At 41.9% G+C, this 24,134-nt stretch overlaps 2 protein-coding genes across 5 annotated transcripts; one reads left to right on the forward strand and one right to left on the reverse strand.

The window, feature by feature from the left end:
• The first annotated feature begins 564 nt into the window (after nucleotides 1–564).
• rcan1b (regulator of calcineurin 1b) lies at nucleotides 565–11,437 on the forward strand. Of its 2 annotated transcripts, none has more exons than XM_076296846.1 (4): nucleotides 565–1,073; nucleotides 8,336–8,509; nucleotides 9,480–9,639; nucleotides 10,163–11,437. In XM_076296846.1, exons 1-4 carry the CDS (start codon nucleotides 960–962, stop codon nucleotides 10,354–10,356), a joined length of 642 nt encoding a protein of 213 aa, XP_076152961.1. In that variant the 5' UTR covers nucleotides 565–959; the 3' UTR covers nucleotides 10,357–11,437. The 2 variants fall into 2 exon arrangements, with proteins under 2 accessions (XP_076152961.1, XP_076152962.1); XM_076296847.1 differs by lacking the exon at nucleotides 565–1,073 and adding an exon at nucleotides 7,453–7,938.
• Nucleotides 11,438–13,023: 1,586 nt separating this feature from the next.
• Nucleotides 13,024–17,167, reverse strand: smim11 (small integral membrane protein 11). 3 transcript variants are annotated; one of them, XR_012989395.1, is made up of 4 exons: nucleotides 17,070–17,167; nucleotides 14,438–14,650; nucleotides 14,125–14,187; nucleotides 13,024–13,268 (listed from the first exon to the last, which is right to left on the reverse strand). XR_012989395.1 is itself a non-coding variant. In XM_076297388.1 (3 exons), the coding sequence occupies exons 1-2, from the start codon at nucleotides 17,082–17,084 to the stop codon at nucleotides 14,462–14,464; spliced, it is 204 nt and encodes a 67-aa protein (XP_076153503.1). In that variant the 5' UTR covers nucleotides 17,085–17,167; the 3' UTR covers nucleotides 13,024–13,265; nucleotides 14,438–14,461. The 3 variants fall into 3 exon arrangements, 2 of the variants coding, with proteins under 2 accessions (XP_076153503.1, XP_076153502.1); XM_076297388.1 differs by lacking the exon at nucleotides 14,125–14,187 and having other exon boundaries at nucleotides 13,024–13,265; XM_076297387.1 differs by lacking the exon at nucleotides 14,125–14,187.
• Between the last annotated feature and the right edge of the window lie 6,967 nt (nucleotides 17,168–24,134).

Below are 24,134 nucleotides of genomic sequence, written 5' to 3' on the forward strand. Positions count from 1 at the left end.
TTTCTCTCATGTCTTTTTCTCATCGCTCTCATCTAAAGTGTGCATGCACTGAGAGAATATACACATACTCCATCATCATCGCATCATCTCACATGCATGAGTAAGAAAGTGAGAGAAAAGGAGAACAATCATTCAGACACACTTGACAGACACACCCTGAATAAAGAGGAATACACCCCTTTATTTTAGATATAATAGACATCATTCATATCATATGTTTATGTAATATTTTTGCTGTGATTATCAGAAGGAATATATTCAGGGTGTTGGGGTAGGAGTGGGGGGCAGAATTTAATGTAAGGGATTTATCATGGGATAGGCCTACTTGGGGCTCACCAGTACTTCGGAAGAATCTTTGGCCTATCAGAAGCACAATATGTTGACTGACAGTGATGTGTGTTTAGACAGCTTTTCGCCGAAAGGGGGCATCATATTGCAACATAGCCCAGTACAGCTCTGCATCTCTGGCCCTTTTTTAATCAGGCTGGATGCTGTAATGCCAGGTGCGATTGCGATAGACTAAGCTCGAGTTTTTTAGACATATTCCGCAAACCTGCAAGATCAAGCTGCTCTGCACTGACAGTAGGCTACCGTGCGCTTTGACAGCTAACTGGCAGCGGAAACCGCGGAAACAGGAATAGCAAGCCACCAGCTGCTCCGTGTCTGACACCGCCTGTCAAAACAAAAACGTCATCTTCTGGAGGCAACCATACAGTATTGCTGTAGCCTACCTTGTCGCGGGACAAGTATTGTCCCATCACAAACGGGTTGACCTTATTTAGTCTACTTCGCGGTGACCGGCATGCTACTGCTGGTCTTAGCTGTCCCGCGTCAGCAGTTGTCCTGTTGCGTAGGTTCGGTGATGGCAACTAACTCCCGGCTGTAATCATTATTTAATCAGCTTGTTTATACGTTCGAGAGTGGGGCAGCATCAAGGAGTGATTGTTTATTCGCCAGTAATGCAGCAGTCGGAAAACAGCGCAGGGGAGGCTGCGGTAGAGCTTACCGACCTTCCCAACGCGCTTATCGCATGTAAAGTACTGGAGGATGTCTTCAATGACGACCAATTGAAGGTAAATAAACGACATCGTAAGCAATGTCATGATCATGCTCCCGACGAATGCAGCAGTGGTGATAATGTTTTGCGAATATATTTCGCTCTGATCTAACCTACGAACTAGGCTACTTCGGTCTGCATTAGAGCCCGTTAACTATCATGAGGAGTGGCATTCTCGAGTACAAACGACTCGGTATCTTCAGTGATCTAGTGCAGCTGTCGAATGAATGAAATTACATGTAAGCTAGCCTATATCTGAAGCTTCCATTTTTCTCGAGGATCCCTAACCTAAGCTAACGTCGTATATCATTTAGGCTACTATCTACATTACGCACCCATTTGTATGACGGGTCCCTCTAGCCCCGCATAGCCTACTGGATGTAGCCTGTAGCCTCAGTAGTAATTGGCCAAGATGAGACCTGTTTGCGCTCTCCTGGTCCTGGCAAGGCTGGCCTGTAACCACGGCAGCACATGTATCACCCTCAATCCAGTGCCTTTACGCAACAATCACCAAAGCAAAACATTATTTGGCTTACAAAAGGTAAACACACACCGGCATGGAAAACGGCCCTCACATATAACTCCGAGCGTGGGATGGAAAATGTCCTCATTTCGGAAAAATGTGGCCCAGTAGGCCTACCTCAGTGCGCAAGCATGGCAGGGCAGGCGATCGCTGAAATGGCACGGCTTTATATACTTTAGCAGAGAGACCATGCAGTCGAACCGCACAGCCCATAGAAACTTTTTTTTACCTCCATCTGTAGTAGGCGGTAGCCTACAGGACAGTGCAGGGTAAAATATCCCATGTTTACATTGCAAGTTTTCAAGAGGTCAAAGGTTGTCAGTGGTCTGTGAATGGCCTTGTGAAGTTTTGCACAGTTAAGTTTAGATTAGAATAGTAATCTCTATGTCATCACTGTGACACTTGCCGGCATGTAGACCACCTATCTTTACAGTTCTTCCAGGGTTAAATATATTATTCTATTTTAAGCATACGTTATGGCTCATGTAGATCAGTTCAGCAGAGGGGCAAGGCCCAGTGTTAGAAAAAAATGCCGTCCTATTATACATAGGCTAAATTGGCACAATGGAAAATGTTACTGCAGTAACAAAAGAAAAGTGACAGGAAGAGGGTCAATTAAGAGTGACTCAAAGTGCTAGTGACACATAACATAGTGTGTGTGTGTGTGTGTGTGGTGCTGTTACACCTACTCAGTTTCTGTGGTGTTTGTGTGCAGGGTCATTCTTGCCCGGTGAGACTGAGTAACTGATCTGAGTTTTGTCCACTGTCCAGTGTCCACTGACATCACTGTGTTATATATTAGGTTGCTGGCTGTAGTGGAGAAAACCTGTTTTGTTCTCATACAATATTCAGTTTGGAGTCTGCTTAAAAAAAAGGGGCGGTGGTAGTGTAGTGGTTAAGGAGTTGGGCTAGCGTGCAGTAGCCTGAAAGTTGTCGGTTCAATTCCCAGCTTCCCCCGTTGTGCCCTTTGAGCAAGGCACTTAACCCCAAGTTGCTCCGGGGACAATGTGATCCCTTGTAATATACCTGACATATATGTCACTTTGGTCAAGAAGTGTCTGCTAAATGTAATGTAATGTAATGTAAAAATTGCAGCTCTCCCTTTGACAGGGGAAGCAAGGTTTTAAGGACTGTTCACACCAAAAACCATAACTATAACAATAACAAAAAAAAAAAAAAAAAGAAAAATAATAGTCATGACAATATAATGGCACATAAACTGTAACAGTAATGACATGAAGAGCAATACCATTGAGAATCACTTTCAGAGCCAATTTGAGAACAATAAAAAGCTGACAGTCAATCAGAATCCATCAAATTCTATAGCCATCACATTCATCAACAAGAGGAGAGACTTTCCTTGTTGTTGGTTAGTGTGGACGCTTTTATCGTTAAAGTTATAATTATCTCATCGTTTCTGGTGGGAATGGCCCTTTAGGATTTCTTTCCTAATGTGATGTACAGTAGGGTGCGTCCATGGAGTGCAAAGCATCTTCTCAAGTCTCTCTCCCATGTCAAATGAAATATGTTGGTCTCAAAATCCAAAAAAGGTCTATATGGGGTAAAGTGCTCAATTGCTATAAAACTTATTGTTAGCCTACTTATACTGAGTTAGTCACCTGCAAAAGACTCATAGACATCTATGTAATTTGCCATCTTTCAACAGTCTTAAGAAAAAATAGCCTGGATACCAGACTCTCTGACTTAGGAAAAGAAATCGAGCGGAAGTACAAAAAATCCTCTATGCTCTATTTTTTTACAAGAGGGGTGGCCATATGCATTATATACTGTATATATATAGAGAGATATATCTAAAAAGTGAAGGAATATATACTGTATATATGGATGAGTATATATTATACATATATATATATATATATGTACACACATATATTATACATATATACACATGTATGTATAATATACTCATCCATATATATATGTGCTCCTTACACATACAACATTTGTCTCTCTCACTTTTTAGATCTCTCTCTCTCTCCCTTTCTCAATCTCAGTAAATGTTTCCCATTTTCCACTTCCTTCATATCTGTAACTCATTCTGCCACTCAAAAGGCCACTCACGCTGCTCATTCATGCTCATGTTTGGTCTCGTAGCCCCTAAAGTCCGACCGTGTCAAATGGCAAGGCAGCGTGTTGCGTTTGTTTCCTGCCAGGCTGGCACCCGCTCCCTCTCCCTGGAGCCTTAATCTCCTCTCCTCACGACGCCCCAGCCATGGAAAAGCAAGTCATGCATGACTCTGTGTACATAACATTCTTCTGAGTAGTCATGCATTTGGCGAGGCCTTTTCATTTTTTTCCCCCTCTTTTCTTTTTCAACTCGCTCTCTCTCTTTTTTTTCCATCAGCCAAGCTGGCCGGGTTAGGGCACCCAGGAGCGAGTGGCCTGCCTCCAAGCCAACCCAGCTGGACGCAAGGGTCAAGTTACTATAGAATGGGTATGCGCCGGTCTCAATAAGTTGTTCATTCAACCCTACTCAGGACCCCGTTTCCTGTTCCAAAAGCCTCCTGCTGGTTGGCCACACTGCCAAGGCCCCTTAGTGGAAGGGTTTGATATACATAGAAGAATAGATTACGTCAAGAGCAGGCCAGGGGTGTACAGAAAGCATATTTCTTATTCCTAACTCTAAACAGACATACAAGAACTGCCATCATAAACAATGTAAATTGTTCTCACCAGTCAAAAACATTAAATAGAGCACTGTTAATTAATGCTAAACTGTGACTCAAGAACCTCTGTATCTGTACACAATGGAAATACATGGCCACAGATAGGATCCTCTTGGAGGGGATAATGAACTTGTGGCGCTAGACCGGGTGTCTTTAATACCAGGTTTCACCTAGTATTACACTTGTGATATCATGCCTGAGGCTTGATTACAAAGACAGTGTTGTGCTGGATTGAAATGAGAGGTTTAATAGGAGATTGAATGTGGTTTTGCAAGCATGGCTGAGATTCCTGAATACAATGGACACAGACACAAACAAGTCAGAGCATTGCTTTGTGAAATGGGTGATTTACCTGAACAATTCGTCATTGCCTAATACCTACATGCACTTTGCAACATTCATAGCACAACATTGTCAAGTCACAGATATGCTGCCGCATGTATTTGACCTCAGGATGTGAAGCATAGTGCTTTGGTGCTTTCACACCCATTGCATGTCTCTCAGTGTGGAATTACATGACAAGTGATACTGTAAGTCATATTGATGACACATTGTCATATGATCATGACACCGACCAGGGGCAACAGAGGACTCCCGCACTGCATTCCAGTGCACCAATGAATGAACGCATTATAGTTACAAAGGCAATAGAGTTGAGCACTTGGGAGATCCTGGTAGTGGGATCCTATCTGTGTAATCTGCACTCTGAGAAAGGAAGATGGTCAAAGGCATACAGCGAGGAGGGCTGGCCATTTATTACCATTCTCGAGTAACTCTACACTCAAGGCCTGGTTACCAAACGGAAAATATTACCAGCGTCAGTTGCTCTGTGGCTCAAACAGAAACCTGCTTTGCAGTGCATCCCTGAACAGGATGTGTGTGTGTGTGTGTGTCTCTGTGTGTGTCTGTGTGTATGTGTGTGTGTTTTTATGGCACCATTTCAAGGGAGATAGAAATTGAGAGCATGTGTGTTAATGCACTACAGGATTGTAAACATTGTTGACAAATGTGTGTGTGTGTGTGTGTGTGTGTGTGTGTGTGTGTGTGTGTGTGTGTGTGTGTGTGTGTGTGTGTGTGTGTGTGTGTGCTTGTACATTTCTCCATACCTGTGCGTCCCATTTTTTTGAGTCTTCCAATATCAAACCTCTGTGTGTGTGTGTGTGTGTGTGTGTGTGTGTGTGTGTGTGTGTGTGTGTGAGAGTGTACAGTGTCTGCATGTTCCCTATGCTGCTTTGCCGTGCTGTGGAGAGGTGAGAGCCATGCTTGACTACAATAAGGGCCAACCGTGTTTGTTTCTCCGTGCACAGATAGACTAGTGTGGCTCAGCCTCAGTCCTCGCTGTACTTCAAGAGAGTGTGTGTGTGCTGGGTTAGCACTGTTATGTAATGAAGTACTTCAGCCACAGTGTGTGTGTGTGTGTGTGTATGTCCTCTGCTAGTAGGTAGGTAGCACCAGTTCTGCAGCTCACCCTTGAGAATCTGTAGGCAATTTATTTGTCTTTGGCAGTCAGTCTTTTTGGTTTTAACACTGACATTGAATGTAACCTGCAGATTACCATAAATCCCTGCAGATAATACTTTGTAATGAAATTGGTAAAGCCCAATGTTAATGTATATAATCTAGGCTATGTGTGTGCGTGTGTCAACCATATACAGTACATATATAGTGAGTGTTTGTGTGTGTCTGTGTGTGTGCGTGAGTGTGAGTGTGTGTGTGTGTGTGTGTGTGTTTTTGCGTGTGTGTTTTTGCGCGAGTGTGTGTGTGCATGCATGTTTGTGTGCTCATGTTCTGTTTGTGTGTGTGTGTGTGGTGTGTCTTTGTGTGTGTGTGCGTGTATATTTGTGTGCTCATGTTCTGTTTGTGTGTGTGTGTGTGGTGTGTCTTTGTGTGTGTGTGCGTGTATATTTGTGTGCTCATGTTCTGTGTGTGTGTGTGTGTGTGTGTGTGTGTGTGTGTGTGTGTTTGTCAGGAGGTTAAATATCTGCAGAGCTGCCGTGTCTGTCTTCCTCTCCTCCTCTCCTCTGTCCACCCTGCTTTGCATAACACACCTGTGTTTCCCTGCCTGCATTTTTCCACCTCCTTATTTTGGTTTCATATTTCCATATTTCCATCCTCTCATCCATGGGGGGAAGGGCAGGGAAAGGAGGAAGGCTCCAAGCACTGGCACTGTCCTCAGAGACACACACTCACATTGAACACACACACACACACACACACACAGACTAGAGATATCTATAATCTGTATATACATAAGCACTGTAAAGCACTGTAAATACACAGTTATTGTCTGTGTGTATGTGTTTGTTTGAGAGAGTTTGTTTGTGTGTGTGTGTGTGTGTGTGTGTGTGTGTGTGTGTGTGTGTGTGTGTGTGTGTGTGTGTGTGTGTGAGAGAGAGAGAGATAAAGAGTGAGAGTGTGTCTGTGTGTGTGAGTGAGAGAGAGTTTTAGGGGCTTATCAGTGCTCTGCTTTGTCAGTGTCCTACTGAGAGCTCTATGGCGTCTCTGGTAGGAGGTGGAACTCGCACGTCATCACCTGACAAAAATACACCTGAGTGCACCGCTCACAACCTATTCATACCCTACCTAGTCACTCCGCACCCACCCAATGGGGCCAGGAGAAGGAGAGAAAGAGACAGAGAGAGAGAGAGAGAGAGATAAGGAGACGGGCAGTGATAATATGTATGAGCTCAGGGAGTTATAGGACAAAGCAGGCCATAAATCATTAGCCAACCGAACACAAGCCAAACTGTGGTCAGAGGATGAGAATGTAAGAGCAAGGAATAGGTCAGAACAATTGACCGACATAGAGAGTATAGGAAAGAACGAGAGTAAGAGAGAGAGAGAGAGAGAGAGAGAGAAGCAGAGCAGGACAGTGCGAGAGAGAGAGAGGGTGAGAGAGAGGAGGAGAGATTAACAGGTGGACAGCCAGGCTTTCAGAGGGTGATGTCATTAGTTTCCAGTCCCTTTGCTTTCTGTGTGAACGAGGGATTAGTCAGCTCAAGAGGGAGAGGGGGAGGGAGAGAGCGAGAGCAGCACAAGAGTTGGAAGGTAAAAAGACACACCTCCCATGCCCTGAGAATGTACGAATGAGTGTGTGTGTGTGTGTGTGTGTGTACGAGAGAGAGATCAAGAAAGGAGTGAAGGGGCGGGACTGGCCTCTGTCTACCCTCATATAAGTAGCAGGGCAAACATAGAGCCTCTCTATTTAGCAGACAAGAGTGAAATCTCAAGAGAGGACTGTGTGTGTGTGTGTGTTCAACACCTACTTATACCTGTTTGAATTCCTGGGACCTGTTTTATGACTGGATGAGGTGGATGACAGACTGGATCTCTTCTGGAAAAAAGAGAAAGGTTTTTTTTTATTAACGTTGCACTGTGAACGACAGTTGGATTGCACGTCTTAGTGTTACTTCTTTGTGTGTTTATTTGACTCTGGCACTCACATGCTTAGAAGGACTCAGTAAACGAAGAACGGACTTAAAGAATAATATTTTTTTCCCTCAGTTCTACTGGGCATTTGTTGAACAAGTCCACTCCACAGCTTTGATTTCATTGGTTTGTGCCATCCTGCTTTTTTTCCCATCATGCATTTGAAAATGACAAAGTGTAATCGGTTCTGCCTGGTAGCGGCACTGGTGGATCAGGATGTGTTCAGTCAACCTGAAGTCCGGGTAAGGACCAGTAGTCTCCATAGCAGTGGAAAAAAGGGCCTGTGGTGTCTGTACACAATACAGCTTTTAGGATTGGATCTGTCCTTTGTGGTCGCGGCGGCAATTATTCCATAATGGCAACGCAACCACCACTTACATAATTCAGATTCCATCCAAAGTGTAAATATTTAGTCTGATATCAGGAAGATTTGATCTGGATTGTTTGTACAACCAACAGCCTTGTTTGGTGGTGACATTTGTAGAGGTCAACCACCTGTGAAGATTCTCTGAAGAGTCTTGGAGGTGTACAGAGTCAGTGATATTCAGCCGTAGATTTCTGATTTTATTCTTAATTCCTTTCCAAATGTGTGGTTGGTGTGTTTGTGTGTGTGTGTGTGTGTGTGTTATGGATCTTCAGGCTCGGTTTGAAGCCGTGTTCCTGGCCTTCGATGCCGGCACAACGTTCCAGTTCTTCAAGAGTTTCCGGCGCGTGCGCATCAACTTCACGGATGCCCTCGCCGCGGCTGAGGCTCGCGAGAAGCTGCACAAGACTGACTTCAACGGCAAAGAGATGCGCCTGTACTTTGCGCAGGTGAGGACCCCTTAAACTGATTAGAAAGTAACACACACGCACACACAGAGACACACACACAAACACACACACCCAATTATATTCGGTGAAAATGTCTTACTGGTTATTGAAATATTCACTACACATAGCAATGTGTGTGACTGTGGACACCGTTTTTCATGCTTATAGCCCAAGCACACACACTCAGGCACACACCTACACATTGTCATTTCATGCAAAACCCCCAAGAGAATCTCGCTTAATTCGCCTTATTCGTGAAACCCGATTTTCATTTTGTCCATCGTCTTTACCTTATAAATGAGTGCAACTAGAATATTTCTATATATTTCTTTAGAAATGTTGACAATGTTGTACTCTATATGGATATTCTACAACTGTCAGAAAAAGTAATCAACGCAGCTTCGACCTGAAGTATAAAACCGATTTTTTTAATTCTGAAGTGTCTTGGCGACGCCCTTTTTTGGCTCAGGGTTACCATGGTTAGAGCTCTCAATTTCACAGCTCATTTACCTCAGGTTTTGCGCTTCATGAAGTCATTAATACTCCTGGAGGATACAAATGATGTGCTTTTCTGGACCTCTCTCTTTCTCACCTTATCTATCTTCTTGTGTATAAAATGGTTCCTCGTGTACAGTACATTCTACTTTCATTGTCATTCTGTCTCTTCTGTGGCCTTCTCTGTGTTGTTCTTCTTTCCTGTCCCTTCTTCACCTCTCACATTCTCTATTCTACTTTACCGATACTTTTTGACTTATTACTGCTTTACTATGTTTCCCATCCTCTCTCAATGTATATATATATATATATATATATATATATATATATATATCTTTCCATCTCACACTCTTTCCCTGCACACGTAGATATGCTGGTTTGACTTCACTAGAAATAGTGGTCCTTACTGTATTTCTTAATGCCTCTCTTCATCCTGTGTGTGTGTGTGTGTGTGTGTGTGTGTGTGTGTCTGCAGTCGGTCCACATTGGCAGCCCCAGCCTGCAGCCTCCCAAGCCAGACAAGCAGTTCCTCATCTCCCCTCCGGCGTCCCCTCCGGTGGGCTGGCAGCAGACGCCCGACGCCCAGCCGCTTATCAACTACGATCTGCTGCGTGCCGTCTCCAAACTGGGGCCAGGTACGTTAACGTGCTCAAAGACAGATAGCAACATGTCTACGCTCCTACTGAACGCAGACTTGTATGTGACAGGCCCCAGACAGATTCACAGGGCACAGAGCTCAGAAAGGGGAGTTTGACATGTACACTCAAAATTCTCTCTTACTCAATCCCTCATTTAATTACTCTCTCACTTACTCATACAATTGCTAATTCATTCATTACTCACTCACTCACCCATTCACTTTCTCACTCACTCAATTACTCACTCACTCATTCATTCATTCACTCACTCACTCACTCAATTATTCACTCTCTCAATTACTCATTCACACTCTATCTCTCTCTCTTTATCACACACACACACACACACACACACACACACACACACACACAGGCAAGTACATGACATTCTCAGCAGTCACATGTGAATTAACAATGCTTGGCAAACCTCATACCTCCCCAGCCTCCCCAGTGGTCACACCTGTGCAGAAACAGGCCCCCGTTCTCACCTTCCTCTCCCCCTCTCCTCTCTCTCCTGTAGGGGAGCAGTACGAGCTCCACACCGGCACACCCACCACCCCCAGCGTGATCGTCCACGTGTGCGAGACCGAGGAGGACAGCTCGGAGGGCGAGGCCGACAGCGGAGCGGACGGCGGCGAGGGGGGCAAGCAGCGCGCGCGCCCCAAGATCATCCAGACCCGCCGCCCAGACTTCGCCCCCGCCGTCACGCAGTGATCCGCCCCGGCGCCAAGGTCCAGAGTTTTTTCAAAAGCCTGTGGCGGCGGTGGTCGCCATGAAGCTGCTGTCTCTCTATTTGTCATCCCAAGCACCAGGGGGCGCTGGGGGGTGGGGGGTGGGGGGGAGAGCCTGCCCCCCACACACATCACAGCCAGAGACGCCAGCAGCAACTCCTCATCCGAAAATACGCTTTTCCTCTCTCCCCCTCCCCATCTCCCTCTAGCATACGCAGAGGACCGGAGATCCGTCGCATCTGGGATATGGTCATAACATTGTAAACTGTTTTGTTTGTTTTTCTAAAAAATCACAGCAGATATTGTGTCTCTTTTTTTTTTCTTTTTTGTCTTTTGCTCTGTTTGTGATCCAGGACAACTGTGAGACGGAGGAAGATGGACTGTACTAGCTGTTTTGTGTGGGGCTTTGACGCCTCCATCTCCTGTGCTGAATACAGCTCTGCCCCTTCCAGACAGGTGTGTGAGAGCAGTTGTGTTAACCGCTGTAAAATACTGTGTCTTTTGTGTCCAGTGGATGATCGTGTCTTGCATTGTACAGCCTCTCAAGGTTATGGGGGAGGTTCTTTTTTCCGTATTTGCCACTATGATCTTTGTGTCGTCTGTAATGTAAAACAAACATACAAACAAACAAACAAACAAACAAAAACGTTTATCATCTCTGACTCAAACGTAGCTCTGTGTCGTCGTCTCCAAAAGGGTCTGACCAGTTATGTCCTGTCGAGATTACCGCAGACATGTATGAGTCTAACCGCATGGTGCACTTTAAGAGGGAAGCCTTAACCTATACTACGCTACTTAGACAACTCAGACTAGCTAGAACTGCGCACAATTAGATAGGAGATGAGTAGGTGATTCATCACGACTTGTCATACCAAACCTGGAAGGAGGACGGTAGGATATTTGACAACGTTGAGTTAATTTACACAAGTGGGTTCATTTTACATAAGTGGTAAGAAAAACATTATGTAGCTCTTTTTGATGTGCTAGGAAATCCATTTTGAATAAAGATATCTTGCTCGTAAGCACTGGATTTCAACCTAAATAAAATGATCTATACCAAAGAATGTGTTGTGAAGTTGATTTTCTTTCATTGTGCAGAATACAAAATGAATGCCTACAGTCTACAATCTATTAAGACAGTGTTAATTATACACATTTAAATCAAGCCTTTTAGAAACCAGATTTAGATAGATATGAAACACACTGCAGTATTGCAATGTTTTTTTATCCTTGTTTCTTTCAACTCAACTGTGAAAGAGGCCTGACATAACTCTAACCTTTCTCCTTTTCTCCATAAAGCACCTTTAAGCCAGTAATCTATCAAATTTCACATATCTGGCACAGTAAAGTTCGGCACATTACACCATTTTTGGCAACCAAGACACTTGCAGTGTTTTAATTATGTAATATGTATAATTAAGCAACAATTCATTAAACAGCAAAGTATTTCTTAAGACTGATCTGCTACACAGTGTAATCAAAAGAGAAACAATATTCAAATCAAGTTTTGTCTTGTGGGATTGAGGTTACAAATTAGCAACCAGAGAGAACCAACAAAACAAAGACACGTTTGGATTACATTGGATACGTTTTCAGATCAAAAGGATTTGGTTTGTAGTCCTACCTTAAGTTGAATGCAGTATTTGAAGTTTTCTAAATAGGCAAAATAGGTAGAAGCTATGACCAGAGGTCAGGATAACCTTTATTTTATCCAGAGGGAGGAACTTAGGATGGGTTGCTTTCGTACCGTACCCATGCCATACCAAAGAGGAATTGGGTATGTACACTACCAGTAAGGAGTAAATCAATAAAGACAATTGAGAGTACAAAAATAAAACGGCTTGGGGAAATTCCAATCAATATAACTAAAACTAACTTAATTTCAGTGTTAAGAGTGAGCTGAGCCTTAGGGTAACTTCACCATTATATTACCACAATAAAAATGGATAACATCTTTTTTAGCTATTAAGACATTCATCATTTTTAAAGTAATGCTGCAGGTTGAAGTGTTGGGAATAAAATACATCCATGGGTCATCAACGTTCAATGCTGTCGACCTGCCCTGCCTCCATCATCAGTGTACTTTCCGGTAAGAAGGAAGTAATAGTGACTCTGATAAAAAATCTTCTTAATCCATCTAATCCCTATAAATCAGTTCATTGATCTGCAGGTAGCAATCTGCACATCATCAACTGGCCTTTCTATGCAACACCACTCACACCCTCATGAGGTCATATAGACAAATAAATGATCTGAAAGCAACACTGACATCTTGTGGTGGATATCTGTTACTGTTCCTATCAAATCATAATTTAGGCCAATCTCACTAATGGACCTTTGTTGTCACCCAACACCATCCCCCATTACAAATCTAAATTATGAAATTAGATTAAATTAGATCCATGAAATAGTGTCCTGTATAGGTAAAATAAATACTGTGTGTTGATGAGGTAGGCCAGTTATTTTAAAACCAAAAGTTAGTTTATCAGTGAAGTTTTGACATCATAATCCAACTAAAGAATATCTCTGCTTTCCCTCATCCACATGAATACAAGGGATAGCTGCAGCACTATGCTCGATAGTACACTTAATCTAACTGAACCACAGGTCAGGTAGCCCATGAAACACCAGAGTGTGAAAGAACCACCAGTAGAAAAAAAGAGCGCTTTATTTACAAATGTGAGCAATAATAAATTACCATTATTATTATTATTGTATAAAAAACATCTGTCTTCTTTGCTGGCACTCTGAGCTGTCCTGTCACACAGAATAGTTGGTACAATGGTTATCTGATTGGCTGTTGCCAGGGCATCCTCAACCGTCTCTTCAGTCAGTTAGACCTCCACCTGTGCTCTAGGGTGGACCGTCCATCCTCGTGGCTAAATCAAATGTCTGCTAAAAGGGGACACATAAACAAAATAACTTATAGGGCTCTAATTTCAATGGTGGGAAAACACAGACTATCAACAAGCAACGTTCTCATGCATGAACTGAATGAGTGAGAGATTGGTATGCGAGAGCATTGAGCTGACTTGCCATGGTGACACAGTTTAAATTAAGGTCTTGCCATGGTGTTACATTGGCAAGTTGATTTTGCCCAGTTATTGAATTAGCTTTAGTTAGACTTAAGACTTTGCACATAATTTAAATTAGGACCCTTAATGTTAAGTGTAAAGAGTGGATGATTACATTGTTTAAAATTCAGCAAATTCAACACAATCCAATGTAGGATGTTTTAAGACGGACTGCAAAACCAATACCACCACTCAGATCAGAGTTTAACCAAAGGTTTTACTCTGGTATACAATTATACATACCAAGCACTTTATCTCATGATCGTGGGGAGCTCAAACTGACACTCAATCACTAGTGTAAAATAACTATTGTTAATAATATAATTATATTATAAATAAATAATAAATATTATAAATAAATATTGTTTTACTGTAATTGATGAAAAAAGTTCATGAAAATGAAGAGTGTTAAGGAAAAAAATGTTTAAATCATTCAATTCAAATCTAGCCTAACATGTGTTAAGAACTACACAACTCTTAGAAAGTGAATGAACTATTGATTTCCTGATATCAAACAAGCAACTGAGGGACCCTTGGTAAAATAAAACAAAAACAAGGTAACAAAGTCCAGCAAGGACAATTTACAACCTCGTTCATCAAATGAATGATGAGGATATGGACTTACTCTGAGCACACCTCTCTATTTATGACCATCTATGACAAATATCATGACTTACTTGACTTAAGCCCATTGCTCTTCCAGGGTGCATAGGCCGTTGACGAATGTCCTTCATCTCACTCTGTGACAAATATCATAATGCCCCAAAATTATGTTCCTAACACTCAACAAATTATCCTTAGCTCAGCCTTCTGCATGGACCATAGTCCTATGCCTCCTGCTATGCCTTGTACTAGGTAACCCCCAAGAAACACAGGTGAAATCAACATTTAAGTATCCATTTAGGTATCCACCCTACCCTCAACAAATGAGAAGTGCCCCCCACCTCCAATTATACCACACCATATTGTAGTATAAAACTTATCCCTCACCACATCTGTCTAGCCAGTTCTGTATCAGTCGTCCTTTTTGTTATCAAGGAGATCTTGTGTCTGATATGCCAGTTTGCGCTTTTCCTCGTTTTCCTTCTTCATGGCCGCCTCGAGTCTCCTCTGCTGGTACATCTTTCCCGCAGCGAAGGCCAGACACAGGAGTATTGTTTTAGCTGCCAGGATGTACATGAGGAGGGGAACATTCTCCAAAGCCTGGGAAAAAGGGACCAGAAGAGAGAGATTCAACAGTGAATTAACTTTAACTGCCTAAAGCCAAATGTGAGTGATGATACAGTAAGCGGGCCTACAGGCTACATAGTTATGTGTACTAAGATTAAAAGTTTAACAAGCCATGTGGGGGTGATCGAACTTTTGATGCACGGAAAGAACATACACTTTTGATAGCCCCAGAAATGGTGAATGTAAACTCCCATGCTATAAATAACTGCACCAAAACATGGACATATCAATGCATAAAAAATGACTATATATCATCAGAGCCGGCCACTCCATAATAAAAACATGTCTTACCGTCATGCAGTTAACATAGTACGAAGGAGTTCGCTTTTCTCATTTTTCAGCCAAAAGTGCTCTCTTAGGCCATGTCCACACAACGACCGTTTTTGTGAAAGCGTTAAAGTTTGTTATTGTTTTGGCCTTGGTTCCACACGAACACGGCATTTTAGGTGACCAAAAACGGCAGCAATCGGTAGACGGGCTCTGCAGCAGCATCTTCTGTCTTTTCCTCTCTCTACTTGCTCTCACTAGCCACTCGGTCCACGCACTTAAAGGAGCCACACCAATTTTACAACGGTCTCTACAGTAGGGTCACGTGGGATCATGTTTTGTTGCCCTATCAGATTTTAGTGAGAGACAGCAAAATAGTCTACTGTAGTTAATCATTTGTTTAATTAATATGTGGAGACAGTGCCAGTGTAGAGGCTTGTTTTAGACATAATTGTTTGTTTATTCTTGGTTTGAAATAGCCTGCTATTATATATTTTATTTGATACTCATTATTGTTTATATCTATTTTAGGCTTATTGTAACAACCAGAGTTGGAAATTATTTTGTGGTAGAAATATCGGTAGCGGTACTAGGTATCGGCAAGTACACAAATGTTAATACTCGTACTCGGTTTGAAAAAAATGGTATCAGGACATCCCTAGTAAAATGTTGCATTAAGACCACAAAAAGACTACATGAAATAAATGTGAGCACCTGAGCTAACGTTCATTCCCAAACACCCACTAGACTAGGCTATTCCCTAGTTTCAGTCTTCAAAAAAGCTGTTTCAAGTAAGGAAGAGCTTGGTTTAGGCTTAAGGCTAAAAGTAAAGTAAAGTAACTGAACATACTTTGTAAAATGTTTTGCTTGCATAAAGGGAATCAATACGCATAAACTGCTCACAATGTAGTTTGTGGCAATGTGGATATCACAGAACAAAGAGCTCTATTCTTACTATTCTTTCTGTTCTATACTCAGGCCTATTCAAATACAAAATGCCACTTGATTGGAACCTTGTTATGGGAGAACATTTTACATTGTGTTAGTTAAAAATGACTATCGACTGATATATCGTTTATCAGTTTCTGAAAAACTCACATATATAAATTGGTATCGCCTTCAAATTCTCATATCGGTCAGGCTCTATATATATAGCAAATTGACATACATGCACACACACGCATCCACACGCACAGTCAAACGCGCATGCATGCGCGCACACACACACACGCGCGCGCAAATACAAGCATAGCCTTTCCAAAAGTTGCAAGACATGAGTAGGAGATGGAGACAAATTGACAAGCGTGATTTATTTTCGCAGAGAGTAGGGCGGTCATATTTTCTTTCGAGATACGGTAGCCTACATCTAGTTGTCGTTTGGCACTCGATTCTCCAGGCTCAGTGACAAGAACCGGGTTAATTGACCGACACATCGGTAATTTCGTCAACACTGCCAAACGGCCCATGAGTGCCCGCGGCCCCTCTGGCATCTGCCCAAATTCCAGATTACCAGTACTGCACACAGGGGGGGAAACCTGGCACCTAGCATCTTGACACTTCTAAAAGTGTCTAGAACAGCAACAGCTGAGACGACGCACTGTAGGATCTCTGTAACAACAACAGAGAAACTTGTGTCTTTTGTCGACGTCACTCTTGGACACACGAACTCAGATGTGGTTAAAAGTAAGCACAAACAGTAAACTATAGCAGGCCTATGCTATACTGCAGATAGTTAACCACTTAGGCTAAATTACACGAGCGGCATATTAAGCGAATGAAGAACCCATATCTGTGGAAGCGAATTAAGCGAATGAAGAACCCATATCTGACAGCGGGGCTATCATAATTTGAACCAGACGTCATAGCGGTCATGCTGACATCGTTTGATATTTAGCCTTTAGATGTTTGGTCACATTGAGGCCGTTTCTGCCACATGAATAGGGTATATAGGCTACTTGCATTATCTTCCCAAATAGACTGCATCCACGTAAGTGAACTATAGGCTAGGCCTACTCTAGGCGACCTCTCACAAGCACGACTTCTTAAAAGGCATTGCGTGACAAAACACAAAATTAAATTGTAGCCTAGCCTACAATAGAAATAGTTCAGAAATTAAAATACGTACCTTAAAGTTCATCATACTGCCGTGTTGATGTAGCTGCCACTGTTCACTGTAACCTTCACGATGTTTGTGTCAGTTCCAGCTACTATTTTTTCAGATATAATATAATGCAATGGCGATTGGGGCGTTTCCAACGTTGTGTCTGACCAATTGAGTGCTCCACACCGAGGGGGTCAAAATCCCCCTTAAGTGCGACGAACTATCTTGCTCCGCTCTGCAACTTGCATCTGCGCCGCTAAGCGGTTTTCTAGAATCTACTATCATTTCACTGTGTGGGGAATTGACAAATTGGCGCTCCTGCTGCATGAGAAGGTCCCGTGCATATAAGCTGTGTGAGAAGGGAAAGGGGGGAGCGGGGGACAGTTCCTCTTATCTGGATCTCCCGAATCGAACGGACAAGGTGGGTGGGTGGGGGGGGGGGGGGCTACTCTAATGGAATTAGGGGGCTAAAGTCAGTCACACCTCCACTTTCTTCCAAACAACGCACATTTCATTCATAATATTATAAATAGAGGCATATTGGGGGGGGGGTGCTGTTGATTGTCAATAAACACAGAGATGGACAGGAAAAGGTCAAAGCCATCAGGTGCCCAATTTAGGAAAAAAAAAGAGGAGAAATGAGCAAAAAATAAAGGTATGCAACTGTTCTCTCTGTATGATTACAGTATCCATGTCATGTCATGAATGAAGGGCTATGTTAATTGTTGGGTTTTGCTATGATGCTTGGTATGCTTATACAATAATAATTCGGCTTTAAAACACGATATCTAATTTCACCATAATATTGTGCTTTGCAATAAAACTGTTACAACTGTTAACTGTAGAGTAGCCTATCTGTAATAAGCCTATTTTACTAGTCAAATTGTATTTCGGACAAGCAAACATGGATGGATTACTGCACGGGGCTACCGGGCCCAGGCCTAGGGCCCAAGAGATCAGGGGGCCCTGAAGTCCAAGCCTTTGCATGGAATCATTGCCTCAATATCAACAAATCAGGATGTAGGCTATGAATCTGATTGAATTTAGTATTGGCCATCCCCAAAATGCACCAGAATACAGGAAATCACATAAAACAAATTAAAAAAAATCTGGGGGAGGACCCCCAAACCCCCCCTCCCACATATACGACAATAAGTGGGGGGCCCTTAATACATCTGGGCCCAGGAGCCCGAAAGTTCATAATCCGCCCGTGCAAGCAAATTGCATAGTAGAGTGGCTGGGAAATATTAGTTTTTTCATTGTGGGTAGCCTACCTGAAATAAAATAAAAAATATGACTGACAACTGAATTACAGACATGTGGCCTATTTTTTGGGATACAGTTGATTACCTACGGACCAGCACTACAAAACAAGAACCTTTTTAGCAGCAATTTTTGTTGATTCAATATGTGTGTGTGTGCTTCACCTCACTGTGTGTTCTGTGTGTTTCACTAATTTGGATGGGATAAATGCAGACGAAATTTCCCTCATGGGATGGAAAGAGTATCTATACTTATACGATTAAAACGACTTGGGTATGTACACTTCCAGTAAAGAGTAAATCAAGAAGGACAATTGAGAGTACAAAAATAAAACGGCTTTGGGAACTTCCAATCAATATATTAACTAAAACTTAATTTCAGCGTGAGCTGAGCCTTAGGGTAACTTCACCATTATATTACCACAATAAAAACACACCACACATTTGTTTAGCTATTTTGACTTTGAATCATTTATAAAGTAATGCTGCAGGTTGAAGTGTTGGGAATATTATGGATGCATTTTAATTAAGAATAAAATGCATCCATGTGTCATCAACGTTCAATGCTGTCGACCTGCCCTGCCTCCATCATCAGTGTACTTTCCGGTAAGAAGGAAGTAATAGTGACTCTGATAAAAGATCTTCATAATCCATCTAATCCCTATATATCAGTTCATTGATCTGCAGGTAGCAATCTGCACATCATCAACTGGCCTTTCTATACACCCCTCACACCCTCATGAGGTCATAATCTGAAAGCAACACTGACATCTTGTGGTGGATATCTGTTACTGCCCCTATCAAATCATAATTTAGGCCCAATCTCACTAATGGACATTTTGTTGTCATCCATCACAAATCTAAATTATGAAATTAGATTAAATTAGATCCATGAAATAGTGTCCTGTATAGGTAAAGAGAGATAAAACTGTTTGTTGATGAGGTAGGCCACAGTTATTTTAAAACCAAAAGTTAGTGTATCAGTGAAGTTTTGAAATTATAATCCAACTAAAGAATATATCTGGTTCCCCTCATACACATGAATAAAAGGGATAGCTGCAGCACTATGCTCGATTGTACACTTAATCTAACTGAACCACAGGTCAGGTAGCCCACATGAGTGTGAAAGAACCATTAGTGGAAAAGAGCTCTTTATTTACAAATGTGGGAAATAATAAATTACCATTATTATTATTAATATTGTATAAAAAAAAAAAACCATCTGTCTTCTTTGCTGGCACTCTGAGCTGTCCTGTAACACAGAATAGTTGGTACAATGGTATCTCATTGGCTGTTGCCAGGGCAACATCCTCAACCGTCTCTTCAGTCAGTTAGACCTCCAACTGTGCTCTAGGGTGGACCGTCCATCCTCGTGGCTAAATGAAATATCTGCTGAAAGGGGAAAGATAAACAAAATAACTTTTATGGCTCTAATTTCACTGCTGGCCAAAAGCACAGACTATCAACCAGCAACGTTTTCATGCATGAACTAAGTGAGTGAGAGATTAGCATGTGAGAACATTGAGTCGACTTGCCATTGTGACACAGTTTAAATTGAGGTCTTGCCCTGGGGTTACATTAGCAAACTGATTTTGCCCAGTTATGAAATTAGCTTTAGTTAGACTTAAAGGTTGTATCAGTGATGGCGGGGTAACGTCACTTCTGTTGATGTTCAAACAAAACCGAGAGCTAGCTCACTACTCCCTCCCCCTCCCTCCCGTGCAATTGAAACTCTCCTAAACGCACATCTCGTCGATTATTGGTTGGAACACTTTATTTTGCCTTTAAGTGGTTGCCAACACTTGTTGGTAGCAATTGTTTTTGTGTACAGATCTTGGAGCCTAGGCTGCCTACAGAGACACGTTTTTTGACGGCCTGCTTATGGGGCAGACAGCTAGCGGATCGTTAGGAAAGATTAGATGAATGTGATCATTTATGTCTTGGCCTTTTTTGGGCCTGAAATCGCTGATACAACCTTTAAGACTTGCACATCATTTAAATTAGGATCCCTTAAATGTTAAGAGTAAAAAGTGGATTATTATATGTTTAAAATTCAGCAAATTCAACACAATTCAATGTAGGATGTTTGAACACGAACTGCAAAACCCATACCACCACTCAGACCAGAGTTGAACCAAAAGTTTTACTCTAGTATAAAATTATACCAAGCACTTTATTTCATGATCATGGGGAGCTCTGACACTCAATCACTAGTGAAAAAACAATGGCACTTTATTGAATACATATTGTTTCAACTGATGAAAAAAGCTGATGAAAATTAAGAGTATGAAGAAATCATCTACTTATGTTTAGGAAATCTAAGTCCTAGACAACTTGAATGTGAATGAACTACCGATTTCCACTATCAAAATAAGATACTGAAGGACCCATCTTAGTTTTGTCAGCGAGAGAGCTTGGTATACAACATGGTAACAAAGTCCAGTAAGGACCATTTAGAACCCTGATCACCAAATGAATGATGAGGATATGGACGCTCTCTGAGCTGACCTCTGTATGCCCATCTTTGACAACTATCATAATGCCCCAAAATGATGTTCCTAGGACTCAAACCCTCCAACCCTTTCACCGACCCTTCTGCATCGACCTTAGGCCTAGGTCTCCTACTTCTCTGTTACCCCTTAGAAACACAGGTGAAATCAACACTTAAGGACCCATCCTACCCTCCACAAATTAGTTCCATTCAAGCATAGCAGCCCCCCCCCAATCATATCATACCATATTGTAGGAAATAAAACAATAATCAGTCCTCACCGAATCCTTCTTGCCACCCCTGTGTCAGTCGTCCTTTTTGTTATCAAGGAGTTCTTGTGTCCGCTGTGCCAGTTTGCGCTTTTCCTCCATTTCCTTCTTCATGGCCGCCTCAAGTCTCCTCTGCTGGTACATCTTTGCCGCAGCGAAGGCCAGACACAGAAGTATTGTTTTAGCTGCAAGGATGTACATGAGGAGGGGCACATTGTCCAAAGCCTGGGAGAGGGGGGGAACAGAAGGGACAGAGATTCAACAATGAATGAGCTTTAACTGGCTAAAGCCAAATGTGAGTGAGGTTACAGTAAGTGGGCCTAAAGACTACCTGTAGGTTGTGATACTGACCCTTTTATAGCCTTGTAATAAGTGTACTTCGAGTAACATTTTATCACTTTTACTGTTTTGGTACTGTGATTTTGGGCACACTAGGGAGATAAACTTGGATACCCCAGCATCTTGTCACTTCTAGAAGTATCTAGAACAGCTGAGAGGAGACGTGGGGGTCTCTGTAACAACAGCTGCAGAGAAACTTGTCTTCTGTCGACGTCACTCATGGACACACGAATTCAGGCGCATGTGGTTAATAGTTTGCACAAACAGTAAGCTATAGTAGGCCTATAGCTATATGTAAATACTGAAGATTGTCACCGACCACTTCACATTACACAAAGTGCGGTCGATATGATTAGGCCTATAACCGCATGAAGAACCCGTCTCTGTGAAGAGTTTCGGGCTAACATAAAGTAGACGTCACTTCAGCCAAGCTGACAGCGTTAGCTATTTAGCCTTCGGATATTTAGTCATATTGAGGCCATATCTGCCACATGAATGTAGCTGCATTATCTTCCCAAACAGACCGCATCCACTTCAGTAGCCTAAAGTGAACTTCCTAGGATACACAGTGCCTCGTATGGGCGACCTCTCACAAGCACGGCCTCCTAAGGCATTGCGTAACGAAACACGAAATTCGATTAATAGTTAAGAAGTTAGTGTAGGCTACTTACCTTCCAGTTCACCATATTGCCGTTTTGATGTAGCTGCCAGATTCCACTATAACCTGCACGATTTTTTTGTCAGTTCCAGCTACTGCTTTTTCAAATAATACTGTAATGCAATGGCGATTGGGGCGTTTCCAACATTGTGTCTGACCAATAGCTGAATGCGAGTGGTCCACACGGAACGCAGGAACCAATGACTGTAGAAACAGTCATTGCCCATTGCATAGTCATGGGCAGCAACCAATAGAATCGGCGTTAAAGGACTATCCCTGAATCTGAATCTGAAACTTGAGAACTCCAGGACTTTTAAGGAATCTAGATTTTGCTGGTACATTCCCAGGCGGGCAGTCCCCTAGTTAGAGAGCCTATATGAGGATACCTAAAATGGCATCTGTAGTAGCCTAAGCTTATTTTACTAGTCAATCTGTATTTTGGATAATTATGCAAAAATGCATTGAGTAGCTGGGACCAGAGCCGGAGAGAGTCTGGCCAACTAATTAATTGAATGATCTGAGCTATCCCCTTATTCAATTAGTTACGAGGCAGTCACATGGTTTGTGGACGCCATTTTTCATACCAGGGTCATTCCACGAAAACGTGCCATTTTATGTCCCTCAAACAAAAGTGTCTTGCAAAGCTGAATTAACAATATTTTTTTCATAATTATTTTATATTTTAGGAAATATAATAATGGTAAAAATAAATTATTAACTTTTTAAGAATACATCTTTTTTTTTAAAGGATTTTAAGCACTTTTCGTATTAGGAATATTGCAAAAGCTGTAAAAATGGCTTGTCCCTCGGTATGACTTGTCTAGTATCACTGGCTATTTAGGATTAAAAAAGTCAAATTATCATAAAAATAAATACATGTACAAAAAGCCTCAAGTGTTTGTTCATGGATCATTAAACAATTTTATTTGGAATGTTTTTAAAATTATGAAAAAATCAACATTTTACATTTGTCCCCATGTTGTCGTCAACCCTGTTACTTTTGGATAAAAACCCCTTTGGAGAAAATGAACTGTGCCAAAAGTTACATCATTTTCAGGAAGTGATATCCCCTGCCTTCCAGGAAGTTAATGGTGAAAAGACCAGAAAAGTGTTGTTCTCTTTTAATGACTTTTATTACGGTTTGCTCCGTCTGACAGAAGGGGACAAGCTAGTTTTGTCAACCCTGTTACCACAAAATCATGCATTAAAAAATAATTTGATTGAAAATTTAAATGTAAATATTTAACAGCATTTTAACCTCTCTTGAATGCACACCATGTGGTGTCCTGGTGTCCACCACATGGCTAGTAATGGCTGCCGATAACAATATTTCATCAACCCTGTTACTGTCAACCCTGTTACTGTAAATCCTAAAATCTAATAATTCATGTGTTCAACTCCAGAATTATTTATGTAACACATAATTATTTGTATAATATTCATGAATAGTTACAAGAGCACTCATTATTTTATAATAATATATGTTTTTTTTGGTAACAGGGTTGACATAGCACACATACCTCCATTGACTATTTGTTAAAGTAAATAAATAAATAAATAAGATAGCCTGAGATGGCACCGCATGTTTTTCTGAGAGGTAAGAATCTACTTCATCCAAATAGGTGCTTCAAGATTTTAAAAACAGTACAATGCAAAATGGCACGTTTTCGTGGAATGACCCACCAACAGTCATTAGATCCACATTAACATAGTACAGTGAATAGTGGAAAACATATCTTAAAGGAACCATATGTAAGATTGTGGCCAAAACTGGTACTGCAATCACTTTCAAATTACTGTAGAGCGGTGTATCCCCACTCCCTCCCCCCTCCCCCCTGACTTGAGGTTGCCAACCCGGATGCCGAAACACTACTGACTTTGTGATTAGTAGATAGGTGGAGGGTGGCGCATCAGGGGGGTATACTACGAAGCACGTTAGACATATCTAGGCTATGTAGACATATCGAGGCTTGACAAAGCATTGACTCGGGTATACGTTAAGTGATACTACGATTGCAGTTATGTGATATTTTTGTCAAACTAGGCTTTCAGCTCAGATCTGTGCGCGTT

This window comes from Alosa pseudoharengus, unplaced genomic scaffold, assembly GCF_046254945.1.
Source record: "Alosa pseudoharengus isolate Yale_2024_CS ecotype anadromous, Long Island Sound unplaced genomic scaffold, YU_APseudo_1.1 YU_APseudo_1.1_scf_20, whole genome shotgun sequence".
In the NCBI taxonomy this organism is placed as follows: Eukaryota; Metazoa; Chordata; class Actinopteri; order Clupeiformes; family Clupeidae; genus Alosa; species Alosa pseudoharengus.

Bases quoted from the DNA above. Each gene is read 5' to 3' on its own strand.
- rcan1b (XM_076296846.1), top strand. From the start codon at position 960: ATGCAGCAGTCGGAAAACAGCGCAGGGGAGGCTGCGGTAGAGCTTACC. The intron at 1,074-8,335 runs GTAAATAAACGA...ATGGATCTTCAG, and splicing joins TCAATGACGACCAATTGAAG to GCTCGGTTTGAAGCCGTGTT. The intron at 9,640-10,162 runs GTACGTTAACGT...TCTCTCCTGTAG, and splicing joins CGTCTCCAAACTGGGGCCAG to GGGAGCAGTACGAGCTCCAC.